This window comes from Pelodiscus sinensis, chromosome 3 (genome assembly GCF_049634645.1).
Source record: "Pelodiscus sinensis isolate JC-2024 chromosome 3, ASM4963464v1, whole genome shotgun sequence".
NCBI lineage: Eukaryota > Metazoa > Chordata > Testudines > Trionychidae > Pelodiscus > Pelodiscus sinensis.
Window position 1 is genome coordinate 185093942 of NC_134713.1, and position 20023 is coordinate 185113964.

General features: G+C 42.9%; 1 protein-coding gene across 4 annotated transcripts in view; it reads left to right on the plus strand.

Annotated features, from left to right (window-relative positions):
- WDPCP (WD repeat containing planar cell polarity effector) overlaps positions 1 to 20023 on the plus strand; it is a 259086-nt gene that overhangs the window by 100614 nt on the left and 138449 nt on the right. For all 4 annotated transcript variants that reach the window (XM_075925595.1, XM_014569024.3, XM_075925597.1 and 1 more), the window contains one exon: positions 3302 to 3493. In XM_075925595.1, coding sequence (XP_075781710.1) covers positions 3302 to 3493 — 192 coding nt within the window. The remainder of the gene's footprint in view (positions 1 to 3301; positions 3494 to 20023) is intronic.

Genomic DNA, 20023 nt, shown 5'->3' on the forward strand with positions numbered 1-20023 from the left:
CACTATAACAGTTCCTGAATATTGACCTTATTCACAGGAGCTGGATGCTTTGTCAAAAAGGCAGAAAAAAACCGTTAAAGGTTTGGTTAAATCATAGGTCTAAGATTCAGAAGCTCTCCGTTCAATCCTTGTCTTTGTCACCGACTTCCTGGGTGGCCTTGGGCAATTCATTTAATCTTTTTTGTGTCTTCTTGTTGTGCTATCTCAAAAGAGATATATTAGAATTGGAAATGTTTCAGAGAAAGCTAGTAAAAATTATTAAGGATAAAAGAAAGCTCCCATGTGAGAAGAGATTAAAAAAGGCTGGGACTGTTCAGCTTACAAAAAAGACAACTGGGGCCAGGTCTACATTAAAGGGGAAGGTCGAATCAAAATACACTAATTACGTAGCTAGAGTTGACATACCTTATTTCGAGTTTCTCTGCTATCCCCACAGTGGGAGGCCGATGGGAGTAAACACTCCTGTAGGCTTCCCTTACTCCTTGCAGAAGCAGGAGTACTGACTGCCAAAAGGCGTGCCCTCTGAGTTCGATTTAGGAGGTCTTAACTAGACCCCCTAAATAGAACTCCAGAAGATTGATTGCAGCAGCATCCATCTCCTTTTAGTGATGACATGGCCTAAGATTGTGGAGAAAGTGAATAAGGAAGTGTTATTTACCTCTTCACATAACACAAGAACAAGGGATCACCCAATGAAATTAAGAGGCAGCAAGTTTAAAACAGTCAAAAGAAAGCATTTCCTCACACAATGCACAGACAACCAGTGGAATTTATTGTCGGGATGTTGCAAAGGCCAAAACTATAACTGGGTTCAAAAAAGAATTAGATAAGTTTGTGAAGGATAAGTCCCTCAATGGCTATTGGCTAAGAGGGTCGTGAATGCAGCCCCATGCTCTGGGTGTCCCTAAGTCTCTGATTGCCAGATGCTGGCACTGAACGATAGAGAATGGATCACTCGATGATTTCCCTGTTCTGTTCGTTTCCTTTGAAGAATCTGGCTTTGGCCACTGTCAGAAGACAGGATATTGGGTTAGATGGCCCATTGATCATATACAGTGTGGCCATTCTCATAGTCTCATGTTCTTATTTGTAAAAGGAGGATATTTCCTGTCTCTCTTTAAATTGTAAGCTCTTTGGTACAGGGACCGTATTGTACTATGTCTTTGTTCAGGGCTTGACAAATGGTGTCCAATCTTGGTTGGGACATCTAGGCAGTATTGTAGTAATAATGAGTCAGTCAGGCTTGTTTGCTTTTCAGTTTTATGGATAGTTTTTATTTTTAGCCTCAATGCTTGGAGGCAGAAAAATAGTTTTGCTTTCCTTCAGCATGTCTCTGACTAGCAGGCTTGGCAGGCTCGGCTTTGGAGTTCACTGTTTATCTTTGGAAAGTATTCTAACTTTCAGATAAAGAATTAACGCTACGTATGTTCAGTATTTAGCTGGAAATTGTATTTGTGTACAATATATATCCAAGCGAATCCATCATTGGCTGCGTCTTTTTCCTTTTTGAGAAGTGCCATCTTGGGTTTTATATCAAAACAGTGACACTTTGGATAAAGATAATTGGAGCTATTATGTGAGTCCACAGCACTGTGTTCTTGGAGGCTGGCAAAACATAAGACCAGCTACTACCAATTCCTTATTCTCAAGAGGACTGTCAATGTTGAAGGTTTCATCTAACATATATAAGATTAAAAAAAAAAAACCTAGTAATATTGTGTTTAACTAGTATGTGACTGGTAAAATTACGGTTCAGCACTGTAATTAATACTTGCGACTGCATTTGTGTTTGCTAGCCATAAGGTATTTGTATTTCTCATCTAACAGTACCTCCAGTGTGGTTTTGATTAATAAAAAAAGTTAAGTGACTAACTTAGTATTTCTTTGAGTGGTTAACTTAGCATTTCTTGGATAAACTTTATATGTATGTGTATGTTATCTACTTATATTTTAAAATTGACAGAATTTGGGCAAATTAAAGTGCAAGATAAATTTACTGAACACATTGATCCTTTAAAAATCCTTCTGTGGTTTTTTTTTTAGTCCATTTCAATTTAATCACCACTGAGGCGAAAGTACAAAGCGATAAATGTTTACTGTGGGAGAACAACATTGGTAATTACTTTGATTTCAGTTCCTTTTGATGTGTATTCAGGGGATGAAGAGGTCAATAATATTATGACCATGCAAATAGAAAAGGGTTCTTTTTGACCATATAAAAAACAGCAAAGGATTATTAAAAGTATTAACCTTGATTTTAATGGCCTTGGTTGAGTGGTGAGATCACAATTTGGATGAGCCTGATTATTTACTAAATACAATACATAAATGCAACGGGTTCTTAACACCCATTGCACTCTGGCATTATCGCATTACTGCCATCCTTTGTTGCCTTGCAGACAGGAATATGAAAGCAATCTGTCATGTAGTGAGACTGGCTCCAGAAGCATTTCTCTGATAAGAAGACCCCCTGCCCTTTGCTAGTGTCTGGTCCAGTAGGCTTAGCCATGCGCTTAATCCCCAGAAAGTGGTTCGATTATTGCTGACCAGCAATGGCAAGATAGTTTTTTTTTCCCCTAGCTATCAACCTTCCATTAATTCCTTAAGCAGAAATGCGGTGCAATCTATATTTCCTTGGCATGTGTCACCCAGATGGTGCACTGCTCATGTTTTCAAATAACCATGCTCCAAAATAACATAGTTTGAATAATAAATTCTGCAAATCCTTCCTGAGAAATAGAGGCACAATTCTCAAGAGCTGCATAAACTTTACGCATGATGCTGTAGCTCATCCACATTATGCAGCAAAGTGCATAGTCTGATACAAAATGGGTATTCGTGGCTGGATTCCTTTATTTAGGGGGAAATAAACATTCTCTTTTAAACATTGTTAGCTGTCTTTAATGTTTGATGATGTGTCTTAAACAGCAGCCCTAACCCTTTGGTCAGCATCACAGGACTTGTCATTTAATATGGCTGCGTTTAAATCCCGTGTGTAGGTCGATGCTGTCAAGCAACCATGACTGTACATTTTGGTATTGATTGGAGTCATTGCAGTAAATTCCTGCTTAACTCACACCCTTCTTCTTCTCAATCCCTTCCCCATAGATAAAATTGAGGGTGAGCTGTGCCTTTCTGTCGGGAGAGAGATTTCTTTCATTTCAATGTAATATATATACACACACACACAAACATGTAGTCCTCTCTGTGTTTATGTTTACTTTCACACATGCACAGTAAATGTTGCCAGTATGTTGTTTTTATGACTTGAAATATTTCCTGTATTTTTTTTCTCCATCAGATTTCTTATACTGATATACCTGGTCCAGCAAGTAGAAGGATAAAACGTCACCTGTCAATAAATTGTATCCAAGATATGGTCATTTGCTGGTGGTCTCTGACTAATGATGGAGCATGGCCATGGTCTCCTATTTCCAGTGAGAGGGACAGAGCCAACTTATTGTTATTAGGCTGTGCACATGGCAGACTAGAGGTAAAGTTCTGAACTATATTTTATTACTTACTCTTCAGATTTGTTCACAAATAAGAACAGTCTATTCAAGTTTATACTGAGGGTTAAAAAAACAGCAGAGAAAAATGCCAACCATTATAAAAACAGATGTTCTCCAATTTATGAAAAATAACTTACTATGACTGATGTATGAACATTATTTTTATTTGCACTTCAAATTTGGAATCTATATGCAATTCAGCACAGAAATTAAATGTATATAAAACCCAGTTATAGCATTGCTGCCTTTTGGAAAATATGGCATAGGACAATTAGCCTGTAGGAAAAAAAAATGTACATGGGATAGAGGTTGTGGAAGGATTTCCTGAATGCTTTAAAGTAACAGTTTTACTTTGCTTCAGATGCTATTATTTTTAACATTAAGCACACACATGCACTCAAAAATAATAGCAAGCACTATTGCATCTGTTTTGTAAACTAGTGTTAACCGGCTAGCCAAAAATTTTTTGCCTCTGGTGAGAGAAGCAGAGGTAAAAAATTCCTGATATAGGCTGAACCTCTCAAGTCCAGCACTCTCTGGTCTGGCAATATCCTTGGCATGATTTTAGTTAGCCGGATGTCCACTTATGAAGGGTGTAGCCACTTTTTCTGCAATCCCATAAAGTTTGTTTGCAGCAACCAGTCCTAGCTCTGTGTTCTGTGCTGTTACTTACCTCTAATTTACTCCCAAATGTCTTCTAAGAGCCCAGTTAGCTGTGGAAGTGTTGGTAATGCTGCTGGACAATATTCACCTCCCATGGTTCAGCAGATTCTCTAGTTTGGCACTCCTTAGGTCCTGAGGGTGCCAGACTGGAGAGGATTAACCTCTGGGTGCATCTATACAGCACCCTAAACTCGAAATAAGATACACAATTAGCGCAAACTGTGTATCTTATTTTGAAACTATTTCAAAATAGCTTATTTTGAAATTTGGCATGTCTACACAGCACCAGATTTTGAAATAACGCGCTATTTCAAGCCATCCCTTATCCCTTGTGCAATGAGGTTTATCGGGATGGCGAAATAGTGCGCCCGTTATTTCAAAAAATATTTTGAAATAACGGGTGGCTTCTGTAGATGTGGGGTAGCTATTTTGGAATACCAGAGGTATCCTGAAATAGCTGTGCAGTGTAGACATACCCTGTAATAATACCTTGAATATGGTCTCCCAATTAGCCCAATAATTTAGTAGTTCCATTTGTGGGACTAACACAAGGATACAAAAATGTTTAAAAAGTTTAAGCCAATATAGTGTTGGGAGGTGCAAATCAGGAGATGCTAGCTAGGTAATGATTATAATGCTTATTTAGCTCTATAGGATGTGCCCTCGTGATGTTATCCAAAATATAATATGAATTTATATACTAACACATGACAAGAAATAAAAATCTGGGCCAGGCATTTACATATCCCTATTTCTAGCCTTAGGATGTATGTAAATCACTTCTTGAGGAAGCAATTTGATTAAGTATCTTCAAAAACTCAAATATCTTTAATTAAATATTAGTAACAATTAGAAAATAGTAGCATGGTCAACGCTTTTAATCAGGGCTACATTAACCTGGCTTTTATTTTTACCTGATGACTGTTTGCTCCTTCAGCTTCTGTAATTGGCAATGGACAAGGCACTGAACTGAACTTTTCAGTTCAGGAAATGCAGGCTACTGGTCAGAGCAGGGAATCTTTGAGTCAGGGCTTCAAAGGACTTGAATTCTCCCAGTTCTGATCCTTCTCCTGACTCAAGTTAACTTTCTCTGCTCCAGGCATCCAGCATCATTTTAAAATTTCCCTTTACATAAAAAAGTTGATTAACATTTTCTCAAGTTAATTTAATGGATTAAAGCCTCTACACGACCTTTTCTCCAACTCATCTGATGAAGTGGGTTTTACTTAGGATACATTCTTATATTTAAAAAACAACAAATGGTTTGGTAGCACTTTATAGAGTAACACTTTATAGAAGTGGCCTATGCCCATGAAAGCTCATGATACCATCTACATGTTTTGTTACTCTATAAAGTGCTACCAGACCATTTGTTGTTTTTTAAGTTTATCCTGTACAAACTAACTTGGCTACTCCCTGAAAATACTTATATTTGTTAGTCTCTAAGAGTGTCTACACAGCAAAGTTATTTCGAAATAACTTTCCTAGCATCTACACAGCCAAACCGCTATTTCGAAATAAATTTGAAATAGTGGAGCGCTTATTTCGAATTTGGTAAACCTCATTCTGCGAGGAATAATGCCAAATTCGAAATAGCTATTTTGAAATAAGTGCTGTGTAGACACTTATTTTGAAATAGGGGGCCTCCAGCCTTCCCATGGTGCCCTGGTGTCCACTCCAGCCTCAACCAAGAACTCTCCATTCCCTCCATCCCTCCCTGGAGCCCTTAAAGGGGTAGACTCTGGCCACAGTGCCTGTGCCAGCTCCAAGCCTGCCAGTTCTGAGCCAGCAGTCGTTGCCCCTGACCCAGTGGCCCCAAAACATGAGCCAGCAAGGCACTGGCAGCCAGCCCTCCATCACTCCCCAGGAGCTGTCTACCAGCTCCCAGGAGCCTGTCAGGGCCCAGAGAAGGCAGGCACCTTCCTGGTCCAGTGTGGAGATCACGGACCTTATTCAGGTTTGCAGGGGATGCCCCCAACGTCCATGATCGCCACATTAGACAGAGGAACGTGGCCATCTATGGCAGGATAGCTGCAAGCCTGGCCACCAAAGGCCACATGCGAACCCAGGAGCAGGTTTGCATGAAAATCAAGTTGGTCCGGTGAGATCCCCACCCTTGAGCCCTGAGCTTCCCCTCCCCCTTCTTCCCCTTGCTTCCCCCTTCCATCTACCTCCTCCCAGGTTTCCCCCTCCCCTCTCTCACTCTCTCTTCTCCCCTCTTCCGCCTCCTTTCCCCAGTCTCACCAGAGTTTCATTCCCTCCCCCCTCAGTTTTGTTAAATAAAGAGAGTTTGTGTTCATGAAAATATGTATATTTTATTTGACATCAGGAAGGGGGGTTAGGGAGGGGTAAGTGGAAGGAATGAGGCACAGGACCCCAGTGGGGCAGACCAGGGAGGCTCTGCAGGGTGGAAGCTCTCCCACAAGGCCTCCTGGATACTGACAGCCCCGATGGACTTTCCGGATGGCAGCTTGCAGAAAGTGCAGCCAGGCTCTCAGCAACACATCCAAGAGTGCCCAGGGGCAACTCTGGTTCCACGTTACAGAGTGCTGTGGTGTCCCAAATGAGGGCAAACAGAGGACGCAGAGACAAAATGCTTTGCTGTCTCTCATCGAGGTAGACAAGCAAGCAGGGAAACCTGAGAACTGGCTGTCTGGAGGGGTCCCTTTAAGCACAGACCTCAAATAGCCTCAGGCAGCAGCCACACACAGTAAGTCCTGACCTGGTGCCCTGCCGGAACTGGTTCCGGCCAGCCTTAAATGCGATTCAGAGTCCCCTCAGTGTAGATGCGCTATTTCGAAATAGCAAACTGCTATTTCAAAATTCATTTTGTGTGCAGACGCGTTATTTCAAAATAAGCTATTTCAAAGTAACACTGTAGTGTAGACATACCCTAAGGTGCCACAGGACTGCTCATTCTTTTCAGCATATTTCACTTTTATAAGCTATATTATCTGTTACTTTTTACTAGCGATGTATCAGAGTCAAAGTGTCTTAGAATTATTATCTTGATAATCAGTGATCCTTATGAATTTTTCCCTTGGCTTTGTCTATATATAAGAAATGTTATAAAAGAAGAAAATGCAGTTGAAATAATTTGTCTATGTTATTTCTGTGGTATTATTTCTATCACTGTGCTGTTTAAGTATGAGAGTATCCAAATTGTCCTACATATTCCCTTTCTAGTCGCATTTCTTTACATTACTCTCCAACCATTAGTGGTCATCTTTGATTCTTCCCATACATCCAAGCTATGGTCAATTCCCGGTGCTGCTCTCTCCACAACTTACCAAAATATGTGACCCTACCTTTTTGTCCCAATAGCTAAAAAGCTATTGGCCACTCCTTGGTCGGCTTCTTGCAATCTCGTAGTCTCTGGCCTCTTTGAGTCCCATCTGACTCCTCACATGCCCAGTCCATCCAGAATGCAGTTGCTAAAATTATTTTCCATGCCTGTTGGCCAGAACACATTATTCTTCTTTTTGAATCTCTGACCTGGCTTCCCCATAATTAAATGCTGGTGACAACCAGAAAACAGTAATATGATCAGCTTCTATGCCTTGGTTAAACTCCTCATTCTCCACTTTTATAGTCCATAACTTTTGCTTTATAACTTCACCAGGCTGCCACTAACCTCCTTGCACTACCAATGATGCTAGAATTTCCGTCCCCCTTTGTTTTTCTCACCTTTCCATTCCTTCTGCCTAGTTCCCGTGTTGTTTGGAATGGCCTTCTAATCCAGGCAGAGCAGGCTTCCAGTCTCTCCTTATTCAGATCTTTCCTAAAGACTCATTCCTTTCACGAGAGCCACAAAAACTAACTCGTCAATGTAAAGCTTTCTCCATTTTAGTTTATACATGACATTGAGATTTCTAAATTAGCACTTCCTCTCATCTCCTAGGGCACATTGTTTATTCTGTTTAGACTGCTCAGGATAGTGTCTGTCTTTATTTTTGTCATGTACGGTCCCAAGCACATCACTGATGCTTAACACAATAGTGGGAAGAGTCCTTTTTGCCTTCATGCCTGAATTGATGATCTTTTCGTTAGCCCATACCATAACATTAACACAGACAAAGATTTTAGAAAGTGGAACTAACAAGTTGCCTGCCAGATTTAGCTGTTCAGTCTCTTTGACTTTATGCTGCATTCTTACCCCCATTTCTTTGCCTCAAGTTCATCTATTTCAGTTGTAAGCTCTTCAGCACAGGACCCTTGTTTTCACATTGGCTACGTCTAGACTGGCATGATTTTCCGGAAATGCTTTTAATGGAAAACTTTTCCATTAAAAGCATTTTCGGAAAAGAGCGTCTAGATTGTCACACTAGACAGAGGAACGCAAAGCACTTTTTGCGGAAAAGCGTCCGTGCCAATCTAGACGCGCTTTTCCGCAAAAAAGCCCCGATCGCCATTTTTGCGATCGGGGCTTTTTTGCCTAAAACAAATCTGAGCTGTCTACACTGGCCCTTTTGTGCAAAAGTTTTGTGCAAAAGGACTTTTGCCCGAATGGGAGCAGCATAGTATTTCTGCAAGAACACTGACAAGCTTACATGAGATCGTCAGTGCTTTTGCGGAAATTCAAGCGGCCAGTGTAGACAACTGGCAAGTTTTTCCGGAAAAGCAGCTGATTTTCCGGAAAAACTGGCCAGTCTAGACACAGCCACTGTTTGTGTCAAAAAAGCATCAAGCACAGTACACTTTCTAAGGGAAATTTGGTCAAGAATAAATAATACAAATACTTCACTGCCTGAACATTCACCAGTATAGTGTAACAGATTTAAATGTTATAGCAGCTTGCATTTTAAAAGGAAGTTCCAACAGATGGAGATTTCTAAGAGGGAAATCAGATTTTAAAATCAGATTGTCCTGCAATATTGTAGATATAGCACAACACCATCATACGTCATAGGTGTGTATACAATCAAATAACAATTGAACAGAGGCATTAAAAATATTTTTATGCCCAGGAGTAAGCCCATCTTCATTTTATGTGGATTCCATAATTTGTTTTTCCACCGATTGTGTAGGAGTGTTCTTTTATCTGTCTTTCTCCCAATCAATATTGGTAGTAAGGGAATATAAAACAAGAAATTAGTCTGTGCAGAGGATTTGTTTCTTCAAAGAAAAATTATTAAAATATATGTAATAAAATAATGCCACCTTCTGGGGTGTCTTGCCTTGTACACTTTCCCAAACTGTACTAGGAAAAAGAAGAGGAGTTAGGATACGCCTATGCTATTTGGCAGAATCCTGGGAGGCAGCAGGAATTGCTAAACGTCCACTTTGTGAGGATTGTCTTGGTTGCAGACATGTGGGATTGGTGGGGTTGGAAACAGAGTATGAGGAAATGAGTAGGTTCTGCCTACATCTGTCCTCCAGCCCACGATCCTGATTATCTAACCAAGCCACAGAAACGATCTGCCAACTACTGAATCTACTTCAATTGTTCAGGCAAGGAGACAAGAAGGGTTTGGTTATGGAATACCGCTACTGCTGTTACTTAATGATAGCAGTATACCTATAAGCAAACCCTCCTTGATTGTTCATAGCAAAGGCCACTGAGGCTACGTCTAGACTACAAGCTTCTTTCGAAACAAATCGTCTAGACAGCAACCAGTATTTTCGAAAAAGAGAGCCACTTTTTCGAAAGAGAGCATCCAAGCAGTCTGGATGCTCTCTTTTGAAAAAGCACTGTTTGTGTTCAATAATGCCTTTTTTTGAAAGAGCACTTTTGAAAAAAGGCGTTATTCCTCATAAAATGAGGTTTTCCACGGTCGAAAAAACTGCCACGTTCTTTCGATTTAATTTTGAAAGAACGCGGCAGCAATCTAGATGCAGGTGAAGTTTTTTCGAAAAAAGGCCACTTTTTTGAAAAAACTCTGTAGTCTAGACACACCCCGAGGGAATTGCTTCGGTGAGATGCTACCTTTCTGGAAGTGTCTCAAATGTGCAGTTCCTTCAGTGGCCTTTGCTACACACCAGAAGAATTCCCATCAGGATGATTCCAGGGATGGCTGAGGGATGAGACCAAGCTTCTCCCCAGACGTAGTCCAGTGACATTGTCCACATGCACTGAGGAGCTGCTCATTGTACATTCAGGGGGTACGGATGTTACTCATCCAAGCAATGCTTTATTTTAAGGAGGGGAAATAGATTTTTTTTAAAAATGTAAACAACAGTATAAAGAATTGTGAATTGTGTTATATGGGTTGAGGTTTTTTACATGTGTTGTGTCTGAGACTAAAATGTAGATAACGTCCCCTTAAAAACAGAAGCAGATGCTTTCATAATTTGAAGGGGAAATAGGAGCAAGTTAAAATCTATAATACTCAAGCAGTACTTTAAATATTTTTAAGTCACACAGTACAAAAGCAATAATCCTGAATGGTAATTACAAAAAAAAAAAAGTACTGGAGAATGTAGTTTAAGATGTGCTATATTTATGTAAAGTTTTTAATAGCAGTTTGCTATAGCAATATATTTGATTGCTTTACTGTTTTTAATACAAGAATCATCTGGATGTGTTAAATTGTATAGAATTTGGTGGAGATCAGCCCTCGAAAGAGAAATATGAAGGCGCTTTTCTTATTAATGAGCCCATATGTAAATATATTTATTTTCCCCTTTTTATTGGTAATAGTTTGCATGGTCAGGGATGCTATTTAAATTGTTCTCCTGTGGAGCTGGTGCTGCTGTTTTGCTTTGTAAATAAATAGAGGAGTGTATCTTCAAGAAATCATTAAAAACTATTTTCTTATGAATAGATCAGATCTAGCATAAGATCATTCTTGGATTAAATGGTTTGTGAGAAACATGGTAAAAAACACAACATAGACTATATTCTGAAGCTGTGAATTAAGTGATAATGCTGCCAATGATCATATGCTGTGATACTTTGCATTTGCCTTATGTTTGTTTTCACTTCAGTTGCTTTTTTTTTTTTTAAAGAATCACTGAAATTATTCTTCATTCCTGTGGAAATAATAATTTGCCTGTGAGAGAATATCATGTTTCTTTCTCCCAAGAGACTGTCCTTAATAGTTAGTGCTTTTGAGTTATTGTCTCTCAAACTTTGTGAAACAAACATAGTTGACCTTTTGTAAGAGAGCTATCCTTTAACAATTATAGTATTCAGAAAGAAAGGTACGCTGTATGTGACTGAATAGCTGAAATACCTAACACAGTCACAAAGCAGCAAATGTAAAATTTTTGATGTCAGGTTGGGTGAAAAGTTCAATGAATAAATATAGAGCAAAGATGATGGTGATAAATTTAAAGAAAATAAGAATAAATGTTAGCTGGAGATGTAAATGAATGAATGTCTATGAAACTGTAAATACAATGCAGCAAATAAGCAGTCTGTAGTTGGGAGCTGGGAGTTCTTATATAAAATGAGTTCAAAAGAGTTTTATTTTTTCCTCTTTGCATTGTCTAGGATATGTTACCCTAGAGTGCCTCATACTTCCCACTCAACGTTTCTAATTAAAGTGTTTGTTGTTGTTTGGAGTCTCATGGTGTGAAATTAAACTAGCAGTTTTCTAACATGCATAAAGTAAATCAAACATTTTCTCAACGAAAAGACAGACAATTCAGTCACAGAGAGCTTATTTCTATGTTTCCTTTGTTTTCTTTTTTATCTGCTTGGTAAGCCAATTTTCTGCTTAGAATCTACTGTTTAAAACTCTTATTTCATTCAGTATGTGGGCTTTATCCTTTCTCAGCACTCCATGCAAAAAGCCTGCAATTATTTGAGTGTTTAAAAGTGTGCACACAGGAGTGCACTACTTCCTAAATAAGGTTTATTATTTTCTTTCAAACATCAAAAATAAGAGAGAACTAATGTAATTCAGGTGCTTCAATTTCAAAGATTGAAAGATTTACTTCCTTAACTTTGAATGTTACAGTTTTTGAGTTTGGATGTTAGGAAGGAAGAGCATAGAAGCTCATTCTGCTGATTAGCTAATGCATAGGCCCCTATCATGGAAAAAAAGGATGGAAATATGTAACACTGGTGCATGACAGCTGCTTTAATAGGGAACGGATACATAAATTACAATGCAAAACATTTTAAAATACATTTACTACAATTTGTGGTGCAGTGGTTACAAAACTCAAAAGGAGTGCTTCTTCACAGAGTATAATTGGTTCTACTTCATGAAAATGACCTTCAGACATCTCCCTTTGGAGTCACAAGCTGTATTTCATGAACTCTGAAACTGTGGCCAACTGCTAGCCTAAGCTGGGGCCTCCAAATATGGATCTATCTGTGTAACTGAGGCACTACCCCACTCTCCTTCTCTATTTTTTGCCTTTTTTCTGTAAATTATATGTAGCTTCCCTGCCTACTTCCTTGAGCTAATGAGGGAACTCTAGCCCCCATTCCCAGGCAGATAGACCACTGCACTGTAGCCATGAGCACTTCATATTTAGTCAGCATACACTTGGGTGGGGAACGTAAGGCCATGTGGCCCCCAGCTTGTCTGGATGTAGCCCCTGAGGCTCAGAGCTTCCCCCCAGCATAGGGGAGCCATTCTGGTGCTCCAGCCCCTTCCTGCCGTCCCCCCCATAGGACTAGAGCAAACAAAATATACTAGCCTGGGCCCCCCTAGGCTCTGGTATGTGAGGAGAATGTGGGGGGTGTCTTTCTCCTTCTCAGTTAGGGGCCACATCAGTGAGGGGTTTGTTTGTTTGTTTTGCGTCTCACTTATGTTTGGTCCCCGACTGATTTTAATGTGGGTCAGCAGCCCCTAACCCAAAAAAGGTTCCCCACCCCTTGCTATAGATGGTTAGATGCAATGTCTAGGTCTGATGTCTTCTCTTGGGGTGCAGAGACAGTCTAATAGGGATCTTAAAATGGGTAAAAGTATTGGGATTTGCTTGCCACTTAAATTTCACATTCCTCCTTGCATCTGTACCCCATTGCTCATTAGATAAAAGCAGACAGGTTACACGTGCCATGACATTTTGCTCTCTGGGTATGTCTACACTACAAAGTTAATTCGAACTAACGGACGTTAGTTTGAATTAATTTTCATAGGCGCTACACTAGCGCTCCGCTAGTTCGAACTTAATTCGAACTAGCGGAGCGCTTAGTTCGAACTAGGTAAACCTCATTGTACGAGGACTAAGCCTAGTTCGAACTTACTAGTTCGAATTAAGGGGTGTGTAGCCCCTTAATTCGAACTAGTGGGAGGCTAGCCCTCCCCAGGTTTCCCTGGTGGCCACTCTGGCCAACACCAGGGAAACTCTATTGCCCCCCTCCCGGCCCCGGACCCCTTAAAGGGGCACGGGCTGGCTACGGTGCCCGTGCCAGGTGCAAGCCTGCCAGCACCCAGGTAGCAGACCCTGTACCCGGCACGGCTCGAGCCAGCCACCCGATGCCCCCCAGCCCTCCCACTCTTCCTGGGACCAGGATGGCGGCTCCCGGGAGCTTGCCCGGGACCGCAAGAGGCGGGCACCCGCCTGGTCTAGTGCGGACATCGTGGACCTCGTCCACGACCTCCGCACTAGGCACAGGAAAGTGGCCGTCTAGGGCAGGAGAGCTGCCAGCCAGGCCACCCAGGAGCAGGTGTGCATGAAAATCAAGGGGGTCCACTGAGACCCCCGACCCTGAGCCCTGAGCTTACAATGGCCGTACTGGGTCAGACCAAAAGTCCATCTAGCCCAGTAGCCTGTCTGCCGACAGCAGCCAACCCTAGGGACCCTGGAGGGGATGGACCGAAGACAGTGACCAAGCCATTTGTCTCGTGCCATCCCTCTCCAGCCTTCCACAAACTTTGGGCAGGGACACCATTTCTACCCCCTGGCTAATACTACTCTATGGACCCAACCTCCATCACTTTATCTCACTTCTCTTTAAACTCTGTTCTAGTTCTATCCTTCACAGCCTCCTGCAGCAAGGAGTTCCACAGGTTGACTCTTTGCTTTGTGAAGAACAACTTTCTGTTACTAGTTTGAAGCCTGCTACCCATTCCTTTCCTTTGGTGTCCTCTAGTCCTTCTATTATGGGAACTAATGAAGAACTTTTCTTGATGCACCCTCTCCACCCCACTCATGGTTTTAGAGACCTCTATCCTATTCCCCCTCAGTCTCCTCTTTTCTAAACTGAAAAGTCCCAGTCTCTTTAGCCTCTCTTCATACGGGACCTGTTCCAAACCTCTGATCATTTTAGTTGCCCTCCCCTCTCCCACCCTCTCTCTTCCCCTCTCCCACCTCCTTTTCCCAGTCTCCCCAAGTTTTGTTCAATAAAGAGAGATTCTATTTTTGACCACACATTTTCTTTATTTTGTACATCAGGAAGGGGGGCTAGGGAAGGGTAAGTGGAAGGAGGTGAGGGAGGAATGGGGTACGAGCCCCCGATGGGGAGGACTGGGCTGGCTCTGCGGGCTTCTGGGGGTGGAAGCTCTCCTGCAGCCCCCCAATTTCCCCCTCTCCCCAGATGGCAGCCTGCGGCAAGTGCAGCCGGGCTGATGGCCGAGTGCTGTGATGTGCCCAGTGTGGGCATTCAGGGCACTCCAAGCCAGGACTGCTTTGCAAGCAGGGCACCCCTGAGAACTGTCTGTCTGGGGTGGGGGTCGGGTCCCTTTAATCACAGCCCTTAGCTAGCCTGAGGCAGCAGCTCCACGCTCTAAGTCCTCATCTGATGCCCTGCCGGCACTGCTTCCGGCCATCCTTAACCCCGCTTCAGGGTCCACTTAATGTGGACATGCTAGTTGGAATTAGCAAAACGCTAATTCGAACTAGTTTTTTAGTCTGGATCCGTTAGTTCGAATTAGCTTAGTTCGAATGAACTAATTCGAACTAAGTTAGTTCGAATTAGTGCTGTAGTGTAGACATACCCTCTGAGAGTTCTGAATCCATGTTGGTGCTCAGAGGACACCGTTTTTCCTTGTAGCCCCTTAATCAGGGGCAGATATAAGGCAGGGTGAACGGGGTGGCCGCCCCGGGCCCTGCACTTCAGAAAGCTCCGCGCATGCGCTGTGGCGCCGCCGCTCATGCTCATGGCGTCACTGCGTGTGCGCCGTGGCAAAGGGGGGGGCCCGCGGAATTATGCTGCCCGGGGCCCCGCAAAACGGTCATCTGCCCCTGCCCTTAATGTTACCTCTAAAGTCTGAAGGGTTAATGTGTTCGCTAGGGAAGGTTTCAGTTGACATGAGTGGGCTTGGGATCAAGCTCCTGATGTGAAGGAAGAGAATGCAAGGAGCCTGGAGAGCTTTAAAGGTTCTTCTAAGTGAACAATCAGAATCTAAATAAAACCATTTGAAAGGGCTCTTCTGATACCTTAATAGATTTGCCCTATAATGGCTGAAACAAACAGTACAATAAGGCTGCATAAGGAAGAAATAGTGTCTATGGTTTAGCTTTAGGAAATTGTAAAACTTGGAGCTTGTCTACCTGTGCATTGCAGTACCATGTAGATAAGCCCTTTAGGGTTGCCAGCTTTCTAATTGCAGCACTCAAAATATCCTTGCCCCGCCCCTTCCCCGAGGCTCTGCCCCCTCTCTCTCTCCATCATCCCTGCCTCTGTCACTTGCTCTCCCCCACCCTCACTCACTTGCTCATTTTCACCAGGCTGGGACTGCAGGTTGGAGTGAAGGGGGGATCTTGGGGATAGGGGTTGGGATGTGGAACAAGGTGCTGTCTGAGTTGTGTGGCCGCCTACTAAGCCTCTTTCAAGGGTTTAAAACTGCCATGCACAGAGCTGCCGCAGCCAGGGAGAGACCCCTCTCCTTCGGCCAGCTGCAACAGCTCCCTGCTAGCACCAGAAAAAGGCACCTCTCCTCCAGACACAGCTACTCCCTGCTAGAGCTGGAGAATTGCACCTCTTCCCCGACCATGGCAGCTCCTTGCTGGGGAGATTGGGATTGGGATTGGTCCTGCATTTAGCAAGGGGTTGGACTTGATGACCTCTTGAGGACTCTTCCAACCCCTAAGATTCTGTGATTCTAAAGCCACACCCCTCTGGACCCAGCAGCAGGGCCAGATTAAGGAAGGTGTTTTAGGGGCTGCAGCCCACGGGCCCTGAACTGAAGGTGCTCTCTTAGCCTAGAGCTGCAGCCTCTGAAGCCCTGCGTTCCAGGCCAGCCCTTCCTGGGGTGGAGGGGGGGCAAGGTGGTGCTGTGCGCTGCCGTTCCTCTCCACACTGGCTGGAGCCATGTTGTTGCAAGTATCAGGGAGCACTGTCTCCCTGCGGCCCTCACTTGGAGACTCTACCCCTGCAACTCCCATTGGCAAGGAGCTGTGAGGGGGAGCGGTGCCTACAGGTCAGTGTGGGGTAGCCCAGGCCCTGTGGAGCTAGCCCCCTCCACTACCAAATGGGAGTTGCTCAAGGTAAGTGCCCCGCACCTCAACCCAGCCCTGAGCTGCTTCCTGCACCCTAACTCTGTCCCAGGCCCTGCTCCCCCACTCCAACATCCTGCCCTGAGGCCACTCCCACACTCCAAAACCCTTGGCCCCAGCCTGGAGCCCCCTTCTGTACCCCAAATGCCTCATCCTCAGCAATACCCTAGAGCCCGCACTCACAACCAGAGCCATCATCCTCCCCAACCTTGAGCCCCCCCCTACTCTGAACCAGTTGGCCCCACCCCACCACAGATTGTCCACGTGCAGAGTTAATTTTGTTATGTGCACCAGTATGGACGGGATGTGATACACTCACTCATAGGAGCTGCTGCTGCATCTCTCATTGGCCACGGTTCCCAGCCAATGGGAGCTGTGGGGCAGAGTCAGCATCCAGAGCCGCCGTGATCATCCCTCCATCTAAGACCCAAGGGACATGCTGGCCACTTCCAGGGAGCCACACAGAGTCAGTTAGAGAGCCTGCCAACCCTGTATCCAGGTCCAACAAATGGGGGTGACAAAAGAGGCCAATCACCCCGGGGCCCAGTGATTGAAAAGGTCCTTTTAAATCACTGCCGCAGCGCTATGCTCCATGCGACTCTGAGGGTGGGTGGGCGGAGGGGCCAGTGCACCCTGGTCCTGGCAGCATTGAGGGCTGGCTGCCCCTGGCCCTGCCCCTTCTGTCCAAGGCCCCACCCATTCTGGGATCATGGAGCTGCCCCTCCCTGTCTTGCCCAATGGCCTGCAGAGCCGTTGGCTCCTCTGCCTGCACCAACTGGATTTATACACCTGAATCCCTTTTCAACTGGATGTTTCAGTCACCTGGTAACCCTAAAGCCCTTTGATCAACTCCTCCCCAAAATGCAGACTTCTTAATATGCTGGGTTATTGTTTTCCTCATGGCTACCCATAAACATGGATACCAACTCTCCCTAATTTTCCATATTTTGCAATTAGATTTAAAATCCGGTAGGATTAAGTGTGTTGTGTGTCACTCACCCCTCAGGTCAGATGAGCACAATGCTTTGGCTGTGGGAGGCCGCCTTCTCCATCACTGGAGCCTAGGGTTGCCAATTTTGATTGGGTGTATTCCTGGAGATTTCATCACATGTCATAATCTTTAATTCCTCGTGACTCTGAGACAATCCTGAAGGGTTCTCAGCCCTGCAGCAAGCAACCTTCTTAATTTTTTTTGGTAAATGTCCCCAAATGTCTCAGAGCAAGGCTGGCATCTTGGCATAAACCTTCTTCATTGTATAATGTGTTGTCAGTCACATTAACATGTAATGACAGAGGGAGACGTTTTTGGGAAAAATACTTTGGAGTCTTCACCTTCTTTCCCCTCACCACTTTTCTAGGTAGCCCCAAGTACAAATATTATGTGCCATTCATACATTTTCTGACAGGAACAAAACTTGGTAACTTGGAGGCAGTTGTACTTTTTCCACGAACCTGCCCAAAACAAATCTTTGTTCACATCAATGTTTAAGAAGGGTGTGTCTAAACTACACCCCTCTGCCGACAGAGGGATGTAGATTAGGCACATCGCTATTGCAAATGAAGCGGGGATTTAAATATCCTACGCTTCATTTGAATAGAAATGGCCACTGCTTTTTGCCGACACGGCACTTTGCCGGCAAAAAGCAGCAGTCTAGACGGAGATTGGTCAACAAGGAAAGCCTTTTCCTACTGATCCTGTAAACCTTGACTGCAGCTCCACTGCTGGGGAGCAGCTGTGCTATAGTCTTTGCAGTATAAGCATCATACTGCAAAGCCTTAGCATTCTACTGCCCTCAGCATGTACCATGGAGCCTCTGAAATTTTCAGCGGTTACACAATTACCTAATTAACCACTTTTTAACATCCCTACTCTGTATTACTGATGCTCTCCCCACCAGATCTTGCATATATCGTTTAGGTCATTTTGACATATAAGTATAAGCATTCATCATTACCCCATGACTTCTAATCAAATATAGTCTATACAACAAACACTTTATGTGCCATTTAGGGTTTAACCTTCTTCATTAAATCCAGGGAGTTTTTCCATTGACTAGAATGGAAGTAGGTTTGAGCCTCTTTACTCAATATTGAATGGAAACTTGAAAGATGTTGTTTTTCCTTCTCCTGCCCCTTTTGAATGTGTTAGTTCAAAAGACCCCCTTGAACCTGGGAAAGCATGAAGTAGATAGATAAACTACCCATTTTGCATATACCATCGGGTATCACGTAAAGCTCCAGCCCTCTTACTTGCTCAGAGCCCCTGGATGCCCAGGAGCAAATATCTCTTGCTTCCCAAGGACCTACTGAGTGCTAATTAGGCTGTTCCAGACTCACTCACAGAGTTAGACAGAAGATAATTCCTTAGTCACAGGTTTAGAGTTCTTGTATTTCTATTACTCCAGTTCATGTCAAATGTGATTTCTGTTGCATCACAGACATGAATTCTCATTACAAATACATTTTGAAAATCTAAGCATCTAACCATCCTCTCTTTGCCCTCTATTTCCCATTGCAAGAATATATTTGCGAAGGTCCATGCTTAATCACACTTGCCAATCTTGCCTTTTTAACCCAGTATGGAAGTAACCAGAATCAATTTATATTGAGTTTCTCTGACTGTTTCTCAAATATTTTCTACCTTTGTTGCAGGCAATTTGCTACACATTTACAAGTTTCTAATAAAAAAACATTATCTAGTTTGACTGTAGCAACATCCAAAATTACTTCATTAACCTTTACTGATCTTCACTCCAAAACATCTGTGGTGCTGTGTCAAATCAAAATATTTATAAAATATTTCTCTTTACAGGCATATCATCCAAATTCTCACCTCCTGTTTTATTTTCCTTTCAGTTTGGTAAACATAATTGTTGTATTGCATATAACTCACCTAATACAAAATAATACGTTTGCTCCCATATGCTAATGATATTCTATCTCCATTCCACATCATATAACTTCAATTCAGAAATATATGCCCCAGTATCTATATATTGTTGGTCTTTGGCTTGGCTTCCCTTGTCATTACATTCTCATGAGCCAATTTCAGATGTGGGACTAATCCACATAACTCAGCTGAAATAAATCAAAATCAAAATCAAGTGCACTGGCTACTAGATATGTACTTGCTTCACACTTAGACATTCACCTCTATTCTGTTGTTCCTTGATTGGTAATCTAAAACTTGGGTAGTGATTTTTGAATGATCAGACAGACAGTTTGCTGCCTGCCATATAGTTGAGCTAATCAGCTTCTGCTTTAGTGCTCTGTTTCTTAACATTAGTTTTAGTTGAGTAAACTGTCAAAACAATACCTCTTAACCAGAATGGCCAACTACATATTCATCCCAAACAGTCTGTTCAGAAATTCACCAGTCCTCACTTCAGAATATCGCTGACATTTCAGAATGAATATATTTTTGTCTCTGTTACAGGCCAGGAGGCTAAATTCTGCACTGGGTTATAGACTCACACATAGACTTAGCATAGTCAAAATGATCAACTACT